Source organism: Bombus huntii, chromosome 3, assembly GCF_024542735.1.
Source record: "Bombus huntii isolate Logan2020A chromosome 3, iyBomHunt1.1, whole genome shotgun sequence".
In the NCBI taxonomy this organism is placed as follows: domain Eukaryota; kingdom Metazoa; phylum Arthropoda; class Insecta; order Hymenoptera; family Apidae; genus Bombus; species Bombus huntii.
In genome coordinates this window covers 14,225,838-14,249,538 of record NC_066240.1, presented here as the reverse complement: position 1 = coordinate 14,249,538, position 23,701 = coordinate 14,225,838, and the positions used below count along the sequence as shown (strand labels likewise).

General features: G+C 35.6%; 3 protein-coding genes across 4 annotated transcripts in view; 2 read left to right on the top strand and 1 right to left on the bottom strand.

The window, feature by feature from the left end:
• Positions 1 to 11,121, bottom strand: part of LOC126864034 (protein rhomboid) — a 500,063-nt gene extending 488,942 nt beyond the window's left edge. Inside the window, exons 1-4 of one of the 2 annotated variants that reach the window (XM_050614953.1) lie at positions 10,974 to 11,121; positions 6,371 to 6,612; positions 5,953 to 5,976; positions 5,716 to 5,880 (exon numbers count right to left, since the gene is read on the bottom strand). In XM_050614953.1, coding sequence (XP_050470910.1) covers positions 5,716 to 5,880; positions 5,953 to 5,976; positions 6,371 to 6,550 — 369 coding nt within the window. In that variant the 5' untranslated portion in view covers positions 6,551 to 6,612; positions 10,974 to 11,121. Of the gene's footprint in view, positions 1 to 5,715; positions 5,881 to 5,952; positions 5,977 to 6,370; positions 6,613 to 9,136; positions 10,830 to 10,973 lie in introns of those variants that run through there. The other variant, XM_050614952.1, reaches the window with a different exon arrangement.
• Positions 11,093 to 13,089, top strand: LOC126864035 (soluble calcium-activated nucleotidase 1). Its single transcript, XM_050614955.1, has 4 exons — positions 11,093 to 11,853; positions 11,927 to 12,130; positions 12,210 to 12,367; positions 12,445 to 13,089. The coding sequence occupies exons 1-4, from the start codon at positions 11,229 to 11,231 to the stop codon at positions 12,655 to 12,657; spliced, it is 1,200 nt and encodes a 399-aa protein (XP_050470912.1). The 5' UTR covers positions 11,093 to 11,228; the 3' UTR covers positions 12,658 to 13,089.
• A 176-nt stretch (positions 13,090 to 13,265) lies between these two features.
• Positions 13,266 to 22,462, top strand: LOC126864072 (tetratricopeptide repeat protein 39C-like). Its single transcript, XM_050615011.1, has 16 exons — positions 13,266 to 14,340; positions 14,684 to 14,821; positions 15,039 to 15,240; positions 15,665 to 15,872; positions 16,398 to 16,598; positions 17,205 to 17,373; positions 17,669 to 17,867; positions 17,943 to 18,194; positions 20,140 to 20,316; positions 20,882 to 20,985; positions 21,059 to 21,179; positions 21,263 to 21,394; positions 21,483 to 21,598; positions 21,738 to 21,905; positions 21,982 to 22,074; positions 22,136 to 22,462. Exons 1-16 carry the CDS (start codon positions 14,185 to 14,187, stop codon positions 22,256 to 22,258), a joined length of 2,559 nt encoding a protein of 852 aa, XP_050470968.1. The 5' UTR covers positions 13,266 to 14,184; the 3' UTR covers positions 22,259 to 22,462.
• Positions 22,463 to 23,701: the final 1,239 nt, after the last annotated feature.

The window sequence follows — 23,701 nt, the reverse complement described above, 5'->3', positions numbered from 1 at the left end:
CGTAGCCGCGCAAACACCAAGCAAACACGTGGACGGAGCGACGTTGAAATTTTCATGGAGCTGTGTGCAGCCGTGTTCTAGACGTGACGGCGCGGCGGCCGACGACGCGTTACGAAAATCAACGGCTCGTTAATAATAGCCCCGGCTGTGTCATGCCCGGGCAACAGACAAAGGCTCATAAATGAGGCAAAAGTATTCACAGTTTAAATCAGCGGTGGATAGAGCACGGCATTGGGCGATGTAGGGCCTCGCGCGAGCACGAGTCAAGTCGGATGTGTATACGAGGAATCGAGATATACAAGGCTGCAACAGAAGAGATGAGAGAAGAAGAGAAGAAAAGGGAAAAGAAGAGACGAGAAGAAGAAAGAGGAGAATAGCGGAGGCTGAAAGGGATCGGGGCGCGCCTGAGAATGGAGATTTAAGGGTCCGACATGGGTGTGGGTGGCTGCAGGGTTTCTGCCGATGGCGTCGTCCTCATCGTTGTCGCCGCATCGTTACATTCGCCGCCAACGTGACGCCCCTGCGCTTGTTCGAACGGGGCCCCCCTCGCGTATATACGGCCCTTCTACGTGGCATTTACATTATTCGGCCCCGACTCGAATCTAATATTATGAATCACGCGCCCTGTCCGAGCCGTGCATAATGGGGTCGTAGGTCGGCACCGCCTCGCGCGGAATTCTTCTACGCTCTGTTGTTCTCTTCGGAGGAACAGCAATGGAACAAAGGGTTCCAGACCCTTTTCAAGCGGATGAATTTTCATAATGGATAATAACACTGTTGCTTAGTTACACTTAATAACGTCGCGGACCGGACGTTTCGAGCCCGGCGACGGGAAATTCGCCGCGGAATGCCGACGATCTCGCGTAACCGCACATGCAACGGATACACCGTGCAATTCTTTCGGTCTCGGAGGTCACGAGAGAAAATCCAGAAGCGGAGACACTTTTGAACTGTTAAATACGTGGCGTTGCTAATTGCCAACGTAGATATATTTTTTCACGTGGAAGCACGAGCTTCCTTTCCGACTTGCGTTAACATTCTCCCAAGGAAGGAACAAGTATCGCATGCACGTAATATACTTTTCACAAATATTACACGTCTATCTGTGTCCTTCTCTCTCCTTCGATTAACGAGTTACGATATAATCTTCTATTTAGTCGGATTACAAATTCTCGATCAAGCTGTAGAATCGAATACGAAATAGCGATAAGTGAAGAGGATATCGAAATAGAAGGAGAGAAATTACTCGTTACGAATATAGTGGAAGATAAGGTTGGTGGAAATTTATAATTGTTATACGACAGCAAAATATCGAACGATACACAGTACGCTGAAAAACGATGAATTCTAAGGCGACCAAGCGTAGATCAGAAGCTCGATTCCACAAGAACGATACCCGTACCAAGTATGATACTCGATCAAATTCTAAAGACAATCCATTTTCTAACTTTCTGTCTGTACAATCACACGCAAAGCGAAACTGCCAATACACAAACGAAATCGATCAAACCTAAAGCCATCTTTCGTCCATAAAACATCAACGATACGAAACAGCTGCCGCGTTAACGTACATGGAGGCGAGACTGTCTCAAAAACAGCGAATAACTCAATGAAAAAGTAAGAGAAGAAGTCGGGTAGCTTTGGTAAATAAGTTTCCCCGTGTGGAAGACCGACAGTAGAATGATTTATCGCGAAGATTTAGGAACAAGAGGGGGGTAACAGAGTGAAGGCTATAACGAGACGAAAGAGGCAAAAGTGGAGGCGAAAGGAGAGGAGAAAATTTTCTTAAATTGCACTTTGTAGCTCCTGAGAGACCTTACACAGGGATTTCGACGCCCACGGCGAGGGATAACGAGGCGAGCTCGGGGTCCTCCTCCACGTGGAGGTGAGACACACACCGGTAGGTCTTTCGTAGCAATGCACAAGGCCCACAGGGACATAATTGATATCTGGGAAGAGCAAAGGAGCAGAAGAACCGAACCTGGAGATGGCTGGAACGTGGCGGAGAGCAAGAGGAAAAAATTACCTTACGAAGAGGCGACCGACACGAAACGAAGAAGGACGGAGGACCACCGAGATCGTGTCCAGAATCGCCGACTTGCCGAAACTCTGGCAAAGGCCACCTAAGCGCCGACCACGTATGCCTTTCTCCTTTTATTTCTCTTTCCACACCGATTTTCGATCCTTTTCTTTAATGGCCGGTTCAGCACTACGCAAACATCGAGTGACCACCTTCGTCCGAGCTAATTGCTAATCGCAGGTCAGCCAGCGATCCTCCTCCGGGTCCCTTTGTCTCGCACGTTCTTACGTCTTTCTCCGACCGTGCACGAACATTCATGCGTTATTTCGATAAAATACGATAGTCGAATAGACGCACCCATGTCCCGGACACTTGTCGGAAACTTGCATATTATTTAAAACATTTTGAATGTTCATTATTAAGTTCATTAATAAAACACGATTGTAATGATTGTATTGATGTTTGGAATTTATCTGAAAACGTATAATATGATATAATAGAAGGAACGCATTTGTTAAATGTTACTAAATGTGCCAGACAGTATCCTCATTTTGATAATTCAAATTTCAAATAGATGTCGTTTCCAAGTTTCGCAAAAATTGTATAGAAATTCTCCAATTCAGAAGCACTCTAAATCCGGACAAATTACGTTATAACATAGCGTTAACATAAAATTAATTGAATGTTAAAATTTCATTATATACCGTTTATGCATTCCCCCTTATTAATTCGTAGAACACATCCTCTTTATCCATCCCTCCTTTTCATCATGAAACCTTCTCGAAGAACTTTTCCGTGTCGATTAATTAACGAGATAAGAACGTCAAACAAATTGGACGATCCAAACGTTACGGTAGAGACTGTGTAAATCACGCGGTGGATACCTTGAAAACTCGAAATGTCGCAATAACTCGAACAATACGAAACCCCTTTGCCGCTTACGAACGTTGATATTAACGAAAAACGCGGAAACAAAGAACGCAACAGCAAATGGCGAAACAAGAACGGACAACGAGAAACGATAACAGATTGCGCGGTAATTGAAAAAGTACCGGGCGAAATTTTCAGGAAATACTGTCCCTATTCTTCTATTCTTATTGTCAGAGACTTACGTGGCGTAAAATATGTGCACCGTCAGTCGCACGACAAACAAGATTATCATGTTCGTTCGTGGTCGTGTGAAATAATAAGTATGCAAGCGTTATATAGTGCAACAAGAGGGAGAGAGGCGCATGCACGGAAATCCTGGTTACCGTCGTTCGATCCCCGGCGACCATAAATCATACTACCGTGTGGAGAATGCTTGCGATTCCGTGCTCTTGAATAATTGCGTCTACCTTTAACCACCTGCGGGTTCAATCCTATCATACTGTGTCGTCTCATCGAGGTAAAAGAATGGAATTCCTGGTATTCAACTATGGATAACAAACGCGAAGAAACCAAAAAGGTATAACCATACGCTTGCCACTGCATTTATCGTGAAAAGCGTCGTAACTACCATGCAAATAAATCTAGCCATTATGTGGAACTTATTAAGTTGTATGGTAAACGAAATGAAGGCATGATGCGGTATTTTGTCGAATAAAAATGACTGAATAGCTTGTCGATGATTGGTAGATTACTGGGAAGGTAAATTGCGTCATTTTTCTTTTACCGATTTTATTACAGGTGGTGTGATAACAAAGTTTAGAGAATATATCTGTTTGCACCAAAAATGCTTACGAAAATGTACGATTATTTACGGAAGGAGCAAATTATTTAAAGCGTCGATATCCATCTATTTGTAATGCATAGATATTTGTTATTCGGAACTATTCTTTCAGTATTGAAATTAAGTATCGAGACTATCGTTTTTGACAAAGGAAATAACTATAGAATACGTTGGACTTGAAAGGGATTCTGAGATTGAACAACAAATTCGACTATCTCAAAGGGATTTTCCTCGAAAACGAAATCTTTTTACAGAAGAAAAACGTTTGTACACCGAAGAGTAGAAAAATTTCAAAGGCTTCCTCCCCTTTGCTGAAGGTATTTGCAAAGCCCAGATTTATCGATAATCTTCAATCCGATACATAATACAGCAGTAACCCAAGTAAACCAAAAAATTCAGACGGATGGATTAGTTTCCGACAAGGGAGATTTAATTCGTTTCAACAGCAATAAGGTAAAATAGCTGATAAAATGTATCATCGATAGTGAATGCATTTGCAATAATATTGTTTAGTGCATATGATTATTATTAAAGTAAAGAACTATATGATTTCAACACTTTTTCATGTAAAAATAATTTTCATGGCTTTAGTCGGTATTTATTTTATCGATGGAATATTTTCATGTTAAAGCACAGTAAAAAGAAAAAAACATAGCAAACATGCGCGTAGCTGAGTTACTTTGATAAATGGCAAATTCAAAGGAAAATCGAGCAAAAAAAAAAAGCAAAATAAAGAAATATTTTGTCGATTTTTGTCAATTTTATCGAGGAAAATACACAACGAGGGTTGAGATAATTTTGGAGAGCACAGTATATAGGTACGATCTTTACGGAATGTCAATACCAGCATCAGTGTACGCGGTTTAGGATCCCTTTACGTGTCGTTTAACCTATGATTTGAATCACTTCGGTTTGTGCACGGACAATTTTCTGCCACTCAACGTCAGATCTGCTTACCTCCGATGGAGATCACCGAGAAAAAGGCGAGTAGGGGAAAACCGCCAAAAAGTTGTGAGCAAACTCGAACGCGAACAAAGAGCTGGCTGCCGTTGTATACCGGTGCCTTTAAACGGCAAGATTACCATTCTTTCGATATTTATCTAGCAGTTTTCCGTCGCATTCTTCCTTCTTCTCCCACCATAAGATTTTCCCTTTTTCCTCAAACCACCTCTTTGCTCTCGTTCTAGTCCCACGGAGAACGAAATTCTAGGCCGTAGCCGCATTTTTCGGATTGACAAATAAAACGGACAATGAAAAGTTCCGAGGTTTGTTCGTCGAGCAGAATAAGTCTATTTAACTGCCGTAAACCTTCCCCGCTTTTCGTTTCGTTTCATTTCGTTTCGTTTCCCTCCTGTTCGTGCGAGTCGAGCTTCCAAGAAGCTTTAGATTCGCCCTCTTTTCAGAAAAACCGATAAAAATCTGACGCGTGTATTTGAATGTCGTCTTCGATTCGCTCTCTTAAACAGATTTCGACCGTACGGGATATCTTGATGAATTAGCTGCACGGTTATAACGTACGTACTTGGAAAAAACGGAAAAGATGTGCTTTGTATGGACTTTGAGGGATTTGGAAGATTTGAAACAATAAGAAGACAACTCCGATATTCAAATTGTATTCATTGGTGGAAAAAGTAAGATACAGGAAAATTTGATATTCAAAAATGCAAGAGTTTGTTACCACGACTACTAGTCGACTGTGATTCATTTATAACAAAAATAAAAGCTTCAAAATGTGATTTGATTTTGGGCTAGTTTCCTGTTAGTTTACTCAAATTACTGAAAAGTGATAAAATGTCTTCTTATTGTTTCAGCCTCTTCATTTGTCTCACGCGGTTGTTCACATGATTGCGATAGTTTAATATGAATTTCAAAAAATAACAAGGCAATTCTGCTCCTCCTTCGGAAAACGTGTTTTAATTTTAAACAAGCACAAATATTTTCTAACTATGTAATGTTTTATTGAAATCTGCATGCATTCACTCACCACATTCACGAAGTCCTGGAACGTCACCGCTTGAACACGTGATTCTTTTGCTCTGATAAGGAGAATATGTCGTTTATTCGGTGGTATCTCAGCCTCCCATTCGGGACTTTTTAAAGCCGCTAAAAAATCCTCCACCGGTATCTCACCAAAACCCTCGGGATCAAACTAAGGGAAAAGATTTAATTACGTTGAGACGTCGATTAAGCTGATTTTTTGCTGATAGATACTTGAACGTACCTTATCGAACAGTATTCGCCATTTCTGTAACCAAAAAGAAAATAATATCAGAATACGATACTAAGATAACTAACTAATATGCATTGGTTAATATAATTACATTAAATATGATCGAGTGTCTCTTCTAAAATATCATTTTTTTATACCACTATAAAATACAGTATACATATATAATAATTAGACTGTGGATTGTTATGCAATTTCATATTTCCATGGACGTTGTTGCTAAGGAAATAAAATCTATATAGAGATTCTGTCTACATGAAGATTTTTAATCGGTATTTTATTTCCGATATTTTGTATATCTATTTTTGCATATTATACACGTTTTTACGCTTTTTCCAACAAGTTTCGCATAAATGCGTAAACATACACAGTCCAATAATATTAGTAACAGTAAACGTATAAATTGCCGTACGTCGTTAAGAAGTTCCCGTCTATATTCGGATTCGTCGATATCGATTTCGGAAGCAAGATCGGTATGATCGGTAACATAGCCATCGTAGTGCGCGCTATTCGCCTCGCTACGTGCATATTCTTCCTCCTCCTCGACGGTACCGGCGATAGTCGGTATCGAAGCACCGCTTGCCAGTAGCATTACCACGCGTGGCACGAGGTCACCGGATAAATCTCCTCATTCCACCCTCTTTCGTCCGTTTCCTGAAACCCAACCATATTATTGCATTTCTATCGGTACAAGTGCATTCCTACACATAAATTTTTACCAATTTCTATGATGGTATCCTTAACAGTAACATTGAAATAATATGAAGTTAAAAAACGATGATCAATAGCCGCTACTTTTTCAAAATTTTAGACGAATTACAACTTAAATAAGCCATGTCGTAATACTTGATACGAGTGTTTGATATATCTTATAATTATTAATAATTATTTGAATTAATTAGGTTGTAGTATCAACTTGTAGAGATAATTATACGATGAGTATTGATTGTTCTTATACTATTCTACACATGCTTAAAATGTTGTCCTTGGAATTATCTGTACAGATACGCAACGAACTATGCACTATAATTCAGCTCGCGCGACGGTACCGTTTCCATGGCAATGCATCGTCGATAGGTCTGGCTACACACTACCTATCTACTGTATCTTGCTATTGTCCATCAAGTGCATTCAAGGTTATCGTTTCTAATTAAATGAAGCTTTCTTATCTCGCCTTATACTACGAAAAAAGCTGAATTTCGCATTTAAAAAAGTGAAAAGTTCCATGTTTTAAATATCTTTCTATCAGAAAGAGATTTTCTTCTCTTGCGAAAAAATACTGTTTCATTAAAATTGAAAAATGTAATATATTTAATATTATATATTATATGTAAATATAATATAAATGGTTAGAAGATATTAAAAAGAGACTTTATAATTCTATTGTCGCATGTGTGTTATAAAATTCTAAAAATATTATACATGTACGTGTATTATATCCAACGAAATGTAATATAATTATTCTTTTATTATAAATTAACGAGTTCTTAAGTAAAACGAGAAGCGTGAAGGTATTATATTTATTATTATATTTTACCACAGAAATAGGTCAGGCTATAAAGCTTCCATAATTCTATTAACGTCCCTTCCTAGGTAATCAACTTTATAGAAACATGCAATAAATAGAAAAAAATCCTCTGTATAAAGAAGTGTCGGTCAATTTACTCAAAGTAGACGAACATATAATTTATTTAGAAAAAGAGAGCAGAATTGTATATCCTGATAATTCACAAATAAATTTCACACACATCTTAAATCTCTTTTCCAAATATGAACTATTTTTATTCGACTATACTTATTTAATTCACATATCATCTCACGTTGAAATTCATAACGATTAATCTGATTGAATTTAATATTGTCACTTATATATATATACTCTTTGAACAAATTCAGCGTATCATTACCAAACAGCAAGAGGCGATAATTAATCGTTAAAATTATCAATGCAAATTACCATTCTTTTAAACGAAATATATTCGCAATTATGGAAATAATTGCCTACTTAATAAAGTTACAACGGTTCGACGAGTTTTCGATCTAAGATCTAATACGATACGTAAACCTATAACCGCGATGCAACCGAAGCGTCCACGCGTCCGCTCGTGCCACCCCTCTAGTCACTTTCCCTTTCCGCCCCCTCTCCCGCTTAACCTCGTCCCTCACCCCCAAGTCCTTTACATCCACGTTCATTCGTTACCCTCCGTTTTGGCACGGCGTCACTGAAACTCACCCACATCCACCCCTCCCTCCACCCTCCAATGTCGTCGTACCAACCCCGCAAAGTCATCTTCTATTCCACTTGCTCCATCTCTTTCTACCCCCCTTCTACGCCATCTTCTAAGCGCAATTACGTCTCGCCCAAGCAGATCCGTTTCCACGAGACGCTGTTAAGGTCGACGACCTTGAAGAATATCCGACGACACATCGTCATGGACGATGCTTCTTACGTATACCTCGGTATCTTCTTACGACCAGCCCTACCTGGCGTTAGATTACCTCGAACCCTTTCGTGATGCACGAAACGCCAGGTTTACACCTTACTTCGTTTACCTTATGTATAGTTTCTATATTATATGCTATTATTTTGCGCTAACGATACTAACTAATATCGTAATAACATGTGTTAACTAATTATCGTTTCTATGTATACGTCTATATGCATGAAGGTTCGAGCAGTTGGCAATATTTTGACATCTTTATCGCGGGAAGTTTTGAAACCGTCTTATCGAGAACAGGTTGGTAATAGCATGAGCCAATATGTACTCTGTTTCAGGATGTGAATGTGTAGACTATTTCTTTGGCTGTTAACCTTTCACACGACTTCTGCGGCTATCTCAGATATATAGCACAGGCTTACTTTCACTGTTTTGTCCAGGGAATGGTTTCACACTTGATAATACGTAATACGCATGAGTGCTAATGACATTGCTGTTATAAAGAATAGAATACATTCTCCTAATACAGGAATCAATGTTTATATAATAAATGAGCAATAATAATAAAAATATATTCGTATGGTTACTTGTATAAATGTATATACATAGTCATAACCACTATATGGGAAATCAATCGCATTGCAGTTATTTCATTGGCGAACATTGTGTTTTATTTATATATCCTTACTTCCAATAATTAAAACAGTAAAAGTGCGATATTAGTAAGACATACTGTTTACCTTTTACAACATGAATACGATGATATTGGAGTAGTATTCCATGAGTGAGTATTCACAAACGAGAAGAAGAAGACGTTAAGTAGAAATACTGTTAGCCATAACACCATAATCTCGCGGAACATTCATTCACAACATTCACGTTTTAACAAAATCACTTACATCACATAGAAGATGTTCTATATTTTTCAAAAATTCATTCTAACTATTTCGTCGTTGTAAGCACTGAGTCGAATTACTATAAACAATAATGACTTTGAAATGTTCGAATATTTACAGCGTGGTAGCAAAAGTAACGCTTTGTTCACCGTTTTGGCGCCACATTGGTAGTCAATCGAGATGTAATCGAGAGTATGTAACATCGATAAAACAGTTTCAAAATCGATTGGAGATCACTAAAAATCCAAAGAGATTTCAAAGTATTTTTAAATCATGATTTCATCGAAACATGAATCTATGAAAAACAATACTCTACTGTTCCCGTATTCGTATATTCACTTCGTTATGTCAACAATTGGCACAAACAAATGGTTAATGTTTTCAGCAATGCGCGAAACATACAATTTGAAATGGAACATGGCGGTTGGACAGAAATTTTCACGTAAGGTGTATATAGAGAGAAACGATGTTGACAGAGAACGTCGTTACAACGTAGGAAATACAGATGTAACCGCAGTGCGGAAAAGAAATCGGAAATCGAGCCGAATCGGCACACGCGTTGTCACGTTAACACGAAGACGATAGTACAGTACGTGTGATAGTGGTGGCGGTGCCACGAGTAACTGCGGCAACGTGCGCAAAGCGCGTTCGATCGATAATACAGGTTGCCGCGGACCTGCGATAGCCAATAGAAATCAGATCACATAAGACACACGCGAGGAACACGTGGAAAGTGGAAATACGGTTGTGGTTTAACGTATCGCCAATATAACCGATGCTGTCCGCGGGAAACGCGTCACACGACTGACGAGTACTTTACCACCCTCATGGACTCCCCTTTCCACCGCCCCCTTTTTCCACCCCCTCGATTCGTTTCACCCCAGACTCGTTCGTTCAACCCCAACGTTTAAGAATATGCTGCGGATGCTTGCATCGTTATTGGCACGATACAAATTGATACCTTTTCAACAGAAGAAACTTCTCAACCTCCATATGTTCTTTCTCTTTGTAACGTCAATGTCAATACATCATCGTAAATTGTGTTTCTTCAATTATTTGTACTTTACGATGGCGTTATGTAAGATTGGTAATATGTATAAGGCACTTCCTTAATCGTTCAATATATTTATATATAAGAATATTTTTATTGATATGTATAAATAGTTATCAGGTGTTTTTGAAAATCATGCAATATTTTTGAACTATCTTACTTAATCGAAGTGTTGATTATAATATCGAGTAAAGTTATTGGAAAGAGTAAACAAATATTCGATATCTGTGACGGATATACTATACAGATATACTGTGTACTTAGGTGTAGAATCTAAAACTACTTCATCATGAAAACCAAGTTAAAATGAACGAAACAGACGACTACTTTAGAAATTGCAATAGCAGATAATAGTAAAATCTGTATTTTGTATTTAATTATTGCATACGTGTCATTATATCTAATGTTATTTCACATATAAATTGATCGTTTTGAAATAAAAATTTGTATCATAGAGATGTTCAAATATTTATAGCCCTGAATAAAATATATATTTAATCCACTAAGTATAAAATTATTTCCTGCATTCTTTATGTCGCTTAGTTTATAAAATATAACTGTATTATTTCTATTCTAAATATTAAATAATTATACCAGGTAAAGAATATTCTTCATGGATATGTTACTTACCAGATTGTGAAATGTTCCACTTAATATTTAGATTATATGATATTAAATAGATAGTTACGAAACTTATAACATTTTATGGTCTTATTTTTAATGCTATTTAAATCCCTTAATCCGTTCAGGTGGCGCTGATGTATGTGGCTGTCTGCATTCCCCTTTCACCACTACCTATTAAGGTGGAACAAAAAGTTAGGTTATGTTAGGTTAGATTTTAGTTGACACGTATTATAAATTATTAATTTTTCAATGTAATGTGGTATGAAACGAATGCGAATGAAGAACGGAAACACAGAAACGATGTCATATCTACGTGACTGGAGGCAAGCATTGCGTGTTCCTCATGTCTACAGAGTTGCTAACAGTACATTTCGCATTCAGAGCCAATATTTGGCTTTAATTTTCCTATTACTATCTATTCCTCTGTTCCTACTTGGATTACCTCTGCTGCGCGGAGTTGTACATTCGTCGTCATCGAATCAATTTTTGTCACAGTGTAGATATTACAAGTACAATAAGACATACCCTCTGTCAGCTCCGATCAAGACATCCAAGGGTATCACTTATCGTATAGCAATAGTAAGTGATCTTGACCACAATTCCAAAAGTTTAGATAAAAAAGATGTGTGGCACAGTATTATGAAAACTGGAAGTCTCTTTTGGAATCCTAGCACAAATTTTCTTTCGGTTGTTTGGGATGATAGAAACCACATGTTAACATCATCTTTAACTTTAAAAGGACGTGGCATGGAATTGTCTGAACTAGTTACGTTTGATGGACATTTATTGTCTTTTGATGATCGTACAGGAATTATATATTTTATTGAAGGAGAAGAAGTTTATCCCTGGGTTATTTTGATGGATGGTAATGGTAAAAATTCTAAAGGTAAATCGCACGTTTGATATCATTAGGATCAATAAAATTCTATGTTGCATTTCAATTTCTATGATAATTTTAGGATTTAAATCTGAATGGGCAACTATTAAGGATGAGCATTTGTATGTTGGTAGTATGGGTAAAGAATGGACCAATCCTTCAGGAGTATTTGAACATAATAATCCCCTTTGGATAAAAGTAATAACTCCACGTGGTGAAGTTCAATCTGTGAATTGGATTTCAAACTATAAACGATTAAGAGAAGCAATAAATATTGAATATCCAGGTATAAAACTATATATTTTATACAAAATTTAAAGAATTTTAATTTTCATTAAAAAATGTTGTGTAATATTTCTATATAGGCTATATGATTCATGAATCAGGAGCTTGGAGCGATATACACAAAAGCTGGTTTTTTTTGCCAAGGAGATGTTGTCACCAGCGCTATAACGAAACTAAAGATGAAACAATGAGTTGCAATATCTTACTAACTGCAGATGAAAATTTTGTAGATATCAAGGTATTTTTCTATTCTTGGTTATAGAGTTAATGTTTAAATTAAGGAATATAAAAACGTTAATAATATTTTATTTTCAGGTTACCAAAGTTGGTAATTTAGTACCAATCAGAGGTTTCTCAAGTTTCAAATTTTTACCAGGCTCTCAAGATACGATTATCATTGCCCTTAAAACTGAAGAATATCAAGGACAGACAGCTACGTATATTATGGCATTTACAATTGATGGAAACATCATGATGCCTGAAACTAAAGTGATAGATAAAAAATTCGAAGGTCTTGAATTCATATGACATTCCACTTAAGAATATTCATACTAAATTTAAACGATGTAAATAAATGTACAGAGATTTTATAGTTCCATATTACCGTTATACAACATGTAATGACTGTGTAAACTATTTTACACAGTTCCTGTTCAGTTGAACCTTTTATTTTACACAGTTTTACTCTATCACCAGTATTGTTCTTTTTCAAAATATACTTTTATTTTCATAATAATGGCAACACGTTTACTGTATACTACTAAATGCGTCAATTGTAAATATAATGTACATACGAATGTACAATACTTATTATAACAATACTTATTATAAAATGAAACGGAATGTTACGTATAATTGAACTCGACGAGATATAGAGATTATGAAATAGAATTAGGAATTTAATGCTTTGTTTTATACATTGACCATTACAAGTGCAATAGAATAGAACGTTCCAATCTATTTTATTTCATTTCTATTCCCGTACCTCTTCTGCCTCTTAAAGTTATTATGATAAAACTTTTGTTTAATACTGTAATGTGCCTTCAGGGTCGTAATATACATAGTCTAAAATCAATATCTATATATGAAAATGCAAGGTGGTGGCAGCACCATTGCGCTATACTGACAGATACTTTAGTCAACTTGTGGCACCGTAGGTAGAAAGCTCTGTTTAATAAACGTCACGTTTCAATTATTTTCTTAAAGACATAAATTATTTTTTCAATCCTTTTTGCTTAGAATATTGGTGATAATGTGCAGTCTCGTATAACTATCTTTGAAACCTGAGGAAACACCGAACAAAATCTTGCACGCATTGCACTTCTATTAACATTATTTATACAGTAAAAAGGAATGTAAATTCATTAATAGAAAGAATGGTAAAAAAGCGCGTAAAGTAAATCTTAAGGACTAGAAAATCAAACTAAAGATTTCGAAGTGCCGAGCGAATATTTAAATTGACTTTGCAAGTAAACACTCGAAATATTCACGACTAACTACTGCACGAGTTTATTTTTTCTCCATATGTTCTTCATATGGGGCAATTTCCTTGCATAACATCTGCAATCAGCGTGAATCTCCCAAACACATAAAACATTTACGATGCGACCGTGTAATGTCATCCAGTTCCAGTTTTTCGAAGAAGCATTCAAGATGCGATTATGATGAAGATTTCCAGTTTTAACATTTCCCACGCGCGATGCATTTCAACGAGGAAAGTAAGCATGCAGGAAGGAAGAATATTTTGTATACTTATACACGGTAATATAGTAGTACCGCGCCTAACAGTGCCGTGACGCAAATTCGTCGACAACTGTACATATTAGTGTTGTTTCGAATTACTGAATTGTACTAATATTGAGAAGAGCATTAAAGGAGTACCGCTATCGAGCTGTTTGCCCAAGAAAAGCGGAAACATTCGTTTTAACGGCCGCAGAAATGTTTCTTATTTGACGCACACGCGACATTCGCGACGAGCATATTCCTTATCGGTCCGATTTACGAAAATATAGTTGACTCAGAACAAACAAATTTCGTTCACCTGAAAAAAGAATTATGGCTACAAAATCAAACGGCACGAAGGAGTGGAATACCGCTAGAATGGGTATTTCTCTGCTGTTGAATAACAAAACGGAGGAAGCGGAAGCCCTATTTACCGGACACCCGCATAGTTTTCACATGAAAGCAGGTCGCTGTTTTGTCTTATTCATGGTATGTAAATAATACATCGCAACTGTTTTACTTCACTGTAGAAATTAATAAAAAATTGTTCGAGATTGATTTCAGTTAAGCTTTTATTGAAGAACAAAGGAATTAGGGAATAATTCTCTTAAGATATTAAGTGTAAGGGAGAATCTTTTTAAAGTAAAGTTTGTTACGTTATTGTTACGAAGACTTATTGCTAGTAACGTAAAAATAGTCTGGATAACGTATCGCGTGCTAGCTTGCATGTTTTTATTGACCGCAATCCTATTTCGAACAATCTTAATAAGAGCCCATGATGTACGCTCTCGATATAGGAACAGGAAGGAATAATCGTCGAATAAATTTTTAGAATGCACTGATGACCTTTGAGAACGATAAGCTTCAGCAGGCTATGCTACTGCTGAAGGATATGGAAAGGGAATGCGCGAGTGACATAGGATGGTTAAAGTCTATGAAGAGTAAAGTCTTCAAAGCAGAAGAAACAGGCGTAATTATTATCTTCTAATTAAAGTTTTTTAATTTTATTTGTATTAACACGTTCGTTGTATACTTTAACGCAAGAGTAGATTTTTATATTGTATAAGAGTTATTTGTTAGCATATACATAATGAAAGTCGGATTAGCAGTGAACGTGATGAAACAATGTAAAAAGATTCATAAATACAGCTAGCGAGGAGATGTTAATAGGGAAATAAATGTTTTAGAAGGACTACGTGAATAAATTGGAGAGGCAAATAGTTCTCGCAGACTCGCAAGTTTGTTCGGCGATATTAACGTTACTACAACAAGAACTCACTGGTTACGTACGTGGTGGTTGGATGTTACGTAAAGCTTGGCGAGTTTATCAGCATGCACACTCACAAATCTTGCAGTTATATCAGCGCACATTTGGTTCTAATCCATCGGGTATGTAATTGTATCGAACTATTGAGGAATGTTGTCAATCTATGCTGTGATCAATAGCACGTGCTCAAGCCGATTATAATGTTATTTAAGTTAAATAAAAATAAGAATGACACTGTTTAATATGCAATTGTATTGTAATTTCATTCCGAAGAAAAGGTGGCTGAATTAAGGCAAAAGACACATGATTCAGATCATTTTGATAAGAATATATAGATAGCAAATACTAGCAAATATTATTTTAGAAATAAGTAAATACTTGTTGAAGTCCTCTAAAAACCTTTTTCTCATCAGAATATTTATTCTGATCTTCCGTTTGCGAGAGGAAAGATCCGAAATGATTAAATCAAGAATATTTTTCGTTTGATATCAGAATGAATAAGACTAATATAAAAAGGGAAATTTTTCGTAATTTTGATTTGAATAGGATTCGACACAAGATGCAGCACTCCTTCGTGTAATGGCTCCTCTTACTCACTGCAAAGTCCACATAGTCCAGGTTCCTCGGAATGGTCTATACCATCTTGCAACGGTTCAACAAACAACCCGACACCGATCTCATCCCCCTCAGGTCTGCGAAGCTCTCTATCAATGTTCTTCTCGCTCACTGGCATCACGTCCGAACAACAGACACCGTAATTGTTGTTTCTTCTTACAAACATTTCTCGATCCTCGTCGTGGAACCCTTGCCTTTCTCTTTTACCTGTACACGAAGTAAAATAACAGTGAATTTTTTTTTCTTTTTTGCTTTTGTTAAGCATATACATTAGGGTTACTCTTTCAAACAACAAACAAATTTTGTGAATGACAGCACATTCTTATACTTGAATCGTTGTTTAACCCTTTCAGTGGTACTATCATTTATCTAGGTTTCAGAGAATATCATTGTCAATTGAAACTTATCAGAGAATATGAAATATCAAGAAAAGAAATTTTCCACGACTTACTAAACAAACCTTACTTAATTAAATACTTACAATTCTAAGAAATGTTTACCGTTGAAAGAGTTAAGATCCGATTATCGATACACTGAACGAAAAGCTAAACGATGTGTGCGCATTGTTGACTCAATTTTTTTTGAGAATATTGTGTCTTTTCGTAACGAATTGACGCTTTCCCCTTTAAAATTGACAGAAGTGGAAAAGTGACGTGTTTTGCAGCTTCGTTGAACCATCTGAGGTCTCCCGGTTGATGTCAGCGGTTAGTTTTGGTTATGGGATTTATCAACTCTGTGTCAGTTTATTGCCGCCTTCTCTTCTAAAAGTGATTCACTTTTTGGGCTTCGAGGGCGACAGAGAAGCAGGAATCACTGCGCTCATGTATGCACGGCTTAGCGAAGATATGCGTGCTCCTCTTGCCACGTGAGTTTAGAGATAATATACATATTATGTACAGGGTGACTTGTGTAACTCGACATGATATTTTTTATGAGATTGTATAGGGCTTTACGATAAATTCAAAAAGAATATTACATGATATTTTTATCAAAAATCAATACTAAGTTTACGCTACACTGTGCAAGTTGTTCAAACTGCACACCGTCCTTCGCAATGCAACATTCTGCTTTTCTGTAAAAGTCTAAATGAGTAAAATAAATTTTGTAAATCTAAATAATTCTATCTTTCTGAAATGTATCAACGAGCAAGATATTATTCCCAATAGTATCTATAAAAATATCATGTAGTATGCTTTTATATGAAAAAGCAACATAATATAGACCAGATGACCTTAATTTCATTATAAAAGCAAAGTATTTTCGGACTTTTTTTATGGTCATTTGTAGCACACTTGACATCATCTATGCACGGTTCAAAACATTTTTTGTTACATTGTTAAATGGCAGAAAGATAGTGGGCCGCGTTACGTGAAACGTTCTTTAACTCTGTATATATATATATATATTCATATGTATATATATTTCGTTTATACGATGAGATATTAATTTATCAATTTTCCGTCCGTCTTAGCTTATCCCTACTCTGGTACCACACAATTGCACGTCCATTTTTTGCCCTTGATGGAAGCAATCTACGGGCTGGTGTAAATGCCGCGAAACAATTAATCGCGGAGTGTCATTCAGAATTTAGCAATTCGGCGCTCTTTCTATTTTTCGCTGGTCGAATAGAGAGGCTCGAGGTAAGGATGCATTTATGATCGTCTCAACACTTTTCCGTCTTCTCAATATGCCGACGTTATGTACCATGAATAAATATTTTTAAAAATTACTTTGATATAACTTATCTTCTTCGCTATTTATTATTTATGATATAATTTAATATTGAATTAATTCTGTCTTACAATCTTTCCTACTTTCTTAATATTTTATTATTATTTTCGATAAGTATTACTATTTCTTAAAATTACATTAATGTAATCAACGTTTTTGCTATTTATGATTTATAACTTACGTAGAATTAATTTCGTTTCACAGTCAAACGTAAATGGTGCTCTGCAAGCATACGCGAAGGCTGTCGAAGCTTCGAGTCAAAGAGAGATCAAATTATTGTGCCTACACGAGGTGGCCTGGTGTCATCTGATTCGTTTAAGTTACGAAGAAGCTTACCGATCTTTGACACAATTGCATCAACAATCCAGGTGGTCGGTGAGCTTCTACGATTATTTAGCAACCGGTATAAGATATTTTTTTCTCCTTATTACCTTTGCCATCTTTCATTTCGGTTACATCTTTAAATATTTCTTCTCAGTCTGTTGCGGGGCGATTGGTAAATTCGATATCGTGGCCTCGTCTTATCGAAAGGTCCACCATTGTGACAATCGAATGAGTAAAGAGACTCAATTGGGTTTGTTCGTTTTGCGTCGAACTCCTAAACTTGTGGATCTGAAAACTGGCCAGCCTTATACCGTGTTGTACTACAGACTGCTCGTGTATGAATTATTGTATTTGTGGAACGCGATGCCATCATGTTCTGTGGACTCGTTGCAAGGAATACTTTTAGGTAACAAGAAATGCATTCTTTTGAAAAATTAATTTTGAAATAATATATTATTAATGATATGATAGCATAATATTTTACATTATTACATGGTTGAATAACGTTTTAATACATATTTATTTGTAAGCTTTTAAACCTACTAATCATTTGATAATTTGTTAATAATTATTCTTTTGACAATTAAATTGTTAGAATGCAAAGACAATCTTTCGGACGAACCGATGGTTGGATTGGCCAACTTGATTGAAGGAGCAGCCTATTTCTGTCTCGGTGATACTCAAGCAGCGATTGAAAGTTACAGAAATTGTCTAAAGCGTCGTTATCCGATCAACGATGCGTATGATCAACATGTTAGCGCATTTGCACTCTACGAGCTTGGCACTGCGCTGTGCAGTATCAATGTAAATGATAAACATTTGAATAAACGCTCAAATAGATTCTAAAATTAATTTCGTTTAAAATTTTGTTCCCTAGGTATTAACGCTATTTCACGTATATTTTATTTCAGAATGTCGAAGAAGGAAAGATGTTCCTTTCGAGGGCGCAAAACCAGTACAAGGACTACGATTTCGAGAGCCGCCTCAATGTACGAATACACACAAGCTTACACAATTTTAACTGACGAAAAGTGAAAATCGAACGGTTACGTCTTCATCTGCTACAGAATTTACCTATGGAATCTAAAGTGCGATAACGATCAGGCATCGTTTTATCCTATAAAAATTCCGTCTATATCGATTTAAATCGGAAAGTTTATCTATGTACATCGACGATCGAAACTGAAGAAACTCGTTCCTGTAAAATAGTTGTTCTAGAGTACAATAAAATCGTTACAAAGGTGATCGTTCACTACTCTCTGTAATACGTAGAAATCGTAATAAAATTTAACCGTACGAATGCAGAAAATATCCCATTGTTGAATACGATGTATATAGATAAATTTATCCATGCTGTTATTACGTGTATATACATGTATGTACATTAGAACTACATGACATGTGCGAAGAAGGAAGAAACAAGGAATGCCAAGTTATAGAATACCTTTATTGTTTCTAATTAAATATAGAAGGTAATAATAACGAACAGTTTAACAGTCCAAGTTGTTACATTAAAAATGGACATTCCATATTTTTCTCCCTTATTCTTTATATACTTATACAAATACGCTGCAAAGACATACCTCCATAAATTAATGTTAAGAATAAATATTATAATATTATTGTTGCTTTACGAAGTTTCTACTGTATTTATTCCGTTACTTACGTATCTTATCAGAAAATTATTATGTATTTACAGAAATTCGTTAATATTAGACAATACGTTGTATTATATATGTATATGTTTTATTATTTTATCGATGTTACAGTTGCTAGAATAACATGTATAAAATTGTTGATCGAATTACAACATATGGTATGTTTTCTATCTGAATATTTTAAAATTTTGTAATGAAACTTGCATAAGCAATGTCCATTTGTCGACTTGTACAATGTACGAGCATACTTGAAAAACGTAGATGTGTACAGTCAGAAAACTAATTGATAAAATTTATCGAGATCCGACGTATGCTATATTACGAATAAAATTATTTTGTTTGAAAACATATCTCCGTTAAATATTTATTGCGAAGATACTTTATATCTTTATAGAGTGTGCTTACCTACATAAAATGTATAGAAAAGCAGACTTCAATTTAGCTAAAAAGATAATAAGATCAATCTAGGATAGAATTATCGTAATTAATTTTTTATATTATATCATATTATATTATATTAATTTTTTATATTAGGAAACAATTAGCAAATATTCTTCAAATAACTGTTCCAAACATCTGAGATCTCGCTCGTCGTTTTAATCGTTCTGAAGTTTGTTTTGAAATCTACTAAACGGAATTTAGCAATTAGACAAGTTGAAGGAACTTTGACAAAATTACAAGAGGTTTGTTCAGGCCCTTCAAAAGATCAAACCTGTGATTATGAGTACGATCCGATGAACGTTCGAAACACGTACTGCTGTGCAAATGGAGGAACCTGTCCAGCTGCTATATTGAATTCCTCTCGCCAATCTCCTTGGTACTGTAAATTCATCAAACCATTTGTATTTTGCATTATTACGTCGTTATTAGGTACGTCGATCTATGGTTAACTTGCAAATTTCAAAATTTTTAAGTAATTCGTAACTGGACGATTTGGAAAAGAAAAACGTTCTACGTAGAAAGCTTCGTATCCAATTCCTTAAAAATACTTCATGTTTCGAGATCAATTGGACGAATATTAAACGATTTCTGTGTTGAGGGATATTTACTGTAATGTTTTCCATTTCTGAAACATGTACAATTACTATATAGATCTAAATTAGAATGTAAATTCCAGTTACGAATTTGAAATGTTAATACGTTTCGTACCACATTGTCCATATAAATTAATAACAACTTAAAATTTTATTATATTTTGTACTCTAACGTCGAAATATAGCAGACACGAAACTGAAATAAAATCTATGATATTTTCAATCTTTTTTCTAGTTTAACGATGTAGAGAACATTTTCAAGATTTGATGTTAGATAATTCTCGAAAATTTTTTATTTCTCATACAGCGGAACGTATTAACGATTTTATGCTTAGCAAAATTTTAGAATAAACGAAAAATGAAATAATTTCGGATAAAATGCTTCGTGTTGAACGTTTCAGCTATGTCCGTGTCTCATTTGTGCGACAAATACTCAGCCAGTACGACGTTCAAGATAATCAGATCCGACTTGGTGAATCTGCGAACGCATTTGAATACCCTTTCGGTAATTACTGTACCGTTGTCTTGTTCGACAATTAAACGATATTAAATCACGATTTTAAACGTCGTTCGCTTAGATGGAAGTAAAGAACGTAATGGAAACGCGAGACGATTTAAAGAGTAAGTTGAAAGAGGTTGGATACGTGATACCAAAAATGTCTGAGGCCATTCTCTATTTAAGAAACGAAGTGTCCGAGGGTAAAAAAGATATGATGTATCGATTACAGCATACACGTTATTCTTTTCCGGGATAATTATAGACATTGGTTTATTTGAAATAGGAATGGAACAGCATACGAAAACATTGTTGAAGGTTATGTCCCCAGAAACTGTCCGAGAATTGGTAAAGAGCGAACTGCAAACGTACGACGCTGACAAAACCGGAAGGACAGATTACGCGCTCGGAACTTCAGGTTTTAAATGGAAAAAATATATTTTCTTTATTTTAAATTATTTCATTATCTGTCTGTTTCGCTGAAGATATTATGGAAATTGTCATAGGCGGAGCAATCCTCTCGACGAGAAAGACAGAAACGTACTCGGCTGGTGCACCGGTACTGAAACTTTTTGGGATACCAATTTGTCAGCAACAAAACACACCTCACGCTATAATTCAGGTTACTGAATATTACTTTTTAATAATTCATTTATCGCGAAATACGAATAACAATTATAAATAAATCGCTATTCCTGAAAAGGATAAAAAATGAAATTAATATTTCCTTTGAAATACTTCCATCAATTTTCATTATATAGACTAGTGTTCTTCCGGGTGAGTGTTGGGCATTTAAAGGCAGCAGTGGAAGCGTTGTTATACAGTTACTCGGTTTTGTACATGTGTCTGGAGTAAGTCTGGAACATATTCCACAGTCGATATCTCCTACAGGGGAAACGAGCACCGCTCCAAAACAATTTTCTATTCTGGTAAATTTCGGAAATTTAATGTATCGTAATTTAGAATATCGTAAACGAGACAGATATATCTGTTGCATATTTGCAGGGTTTAACCAGCGTAGATGATACAAATTCTTTCTTTTTTGGTGAATTCACGTACGATAATACTGGTCCTCCTGTACAATATTTCGAAGTTCAGGTAAAGTAAAGTTTACCGATATACATTTTATAAAACATATATTATCACTTGTAATTTACAGAACAAACCAAAGAAAGCATACGAAATAATCGAATTAAAGGTTCATTCCAATAGTGGTAACAATGAATACACCTGCATCTACAGAATAAGGGTTCACGGTACCCTAAGTAAAAAGAGTAGGTAATTTTCCCTTAAATAATTATTTAATGATCGAAAGAAGAAATTTTGGGATGGTATTTGCGACCAAAGGGACTTGGCTAGATGAGAATTCCAAGAGATTATCGACGTAGTGTAATTGTTAATATAATATCGATTTGGATAAGATTTTCGTATGTAAGGTATTATATATACTTTATTATATAGTAAATAAAGACATATATAATTTTCATATTGTTATCCTTCTTCTTTTTCTCATTTTTAACGAAATAGAGCGTAATTCTAATAATTTAATTAATTAATAAGAGTTAATAATTGTGAGATAAATATAACGTACAAATACTGTTTTGATCATAAACTGTCATGCGATATATGTAAATAAAAACAATTTTAAATCGAAAACTAATACCACAGGAGTATGAAGCGTGAATTTAGTTTTACCTTGTAAGAAATATTAAAATTATAGAAATGATTACTGTAATAAATTGTGGGTGTCCCGTGAGCACCTGGGTCATCTTGAAGGACAGCGGGAGACCGCGGCAGCTCCTCCATGTCTCCCAACTTGGGAGGACGGCCTCGATGCCTCGATGTTTGCCTCCCTCGTTGATCAGCTGAGACCGCCACCGGTCTCACGCATCCTCCTTAACGGTTGCCATATCGTCTGGGGCCGTCTGCTCGGCCACGTTCTCCCCGGGGTCCAGCGTTCTTATGCGGGAGTATCTTCGCTTGAGTACCAACGTCCAGATCTCCGAAGGGGTATAACATTTAACCAATTAATAAATAACATTTAAAACATTAATTAACAATCAAACCATTAATTAGCAACGTTTAAACCATTACTTAAGAACAATTAAAGCATTAATTTATAATATTTAAGCCATTACTTAATAACAATTATACTATTAATTTATAACAATCCAACCAATAATTAGCAACATTTAAGCAACTAATTAATAACAATTAAGCTAATAATTCATAACAATTGAAACATAAATTAACAACATTTAAAACATTAATTTATAACAATAAAACCGTTCTTCAAGGAATCAATAAGTCTCTCGCTAATAGCCTAATAGATCCTTTGATAGATCTAACGAAGAAATACCCAACCGCGAATGCAGCCAACTAATTCATATTATTCGCTACATAATTAATCTGTATCACGTACAGCGATGTAGGAGGTATTGAAGAAAAAAGCCATTTAATGTTACAACTATAACGAGTAAATTTGCTCGTTTAATTTGAAAGGAATTAAAAAAGAACCTGATCTTTAAGTAAGTATTAAATAAAAATTTGAAATATCGCAGTGATGTAGATGTTATTCAAGAAAAAAGAACATTTTATTTTATAATTAACACGAGTAAATGAACGAATATCGATAATATAATATAATGCTTAATATGAATTTTATCTGTCTGATTGTTTAATATCTTAATTTATTTCACAGTAACGACATCGATTGCCGTTAAGC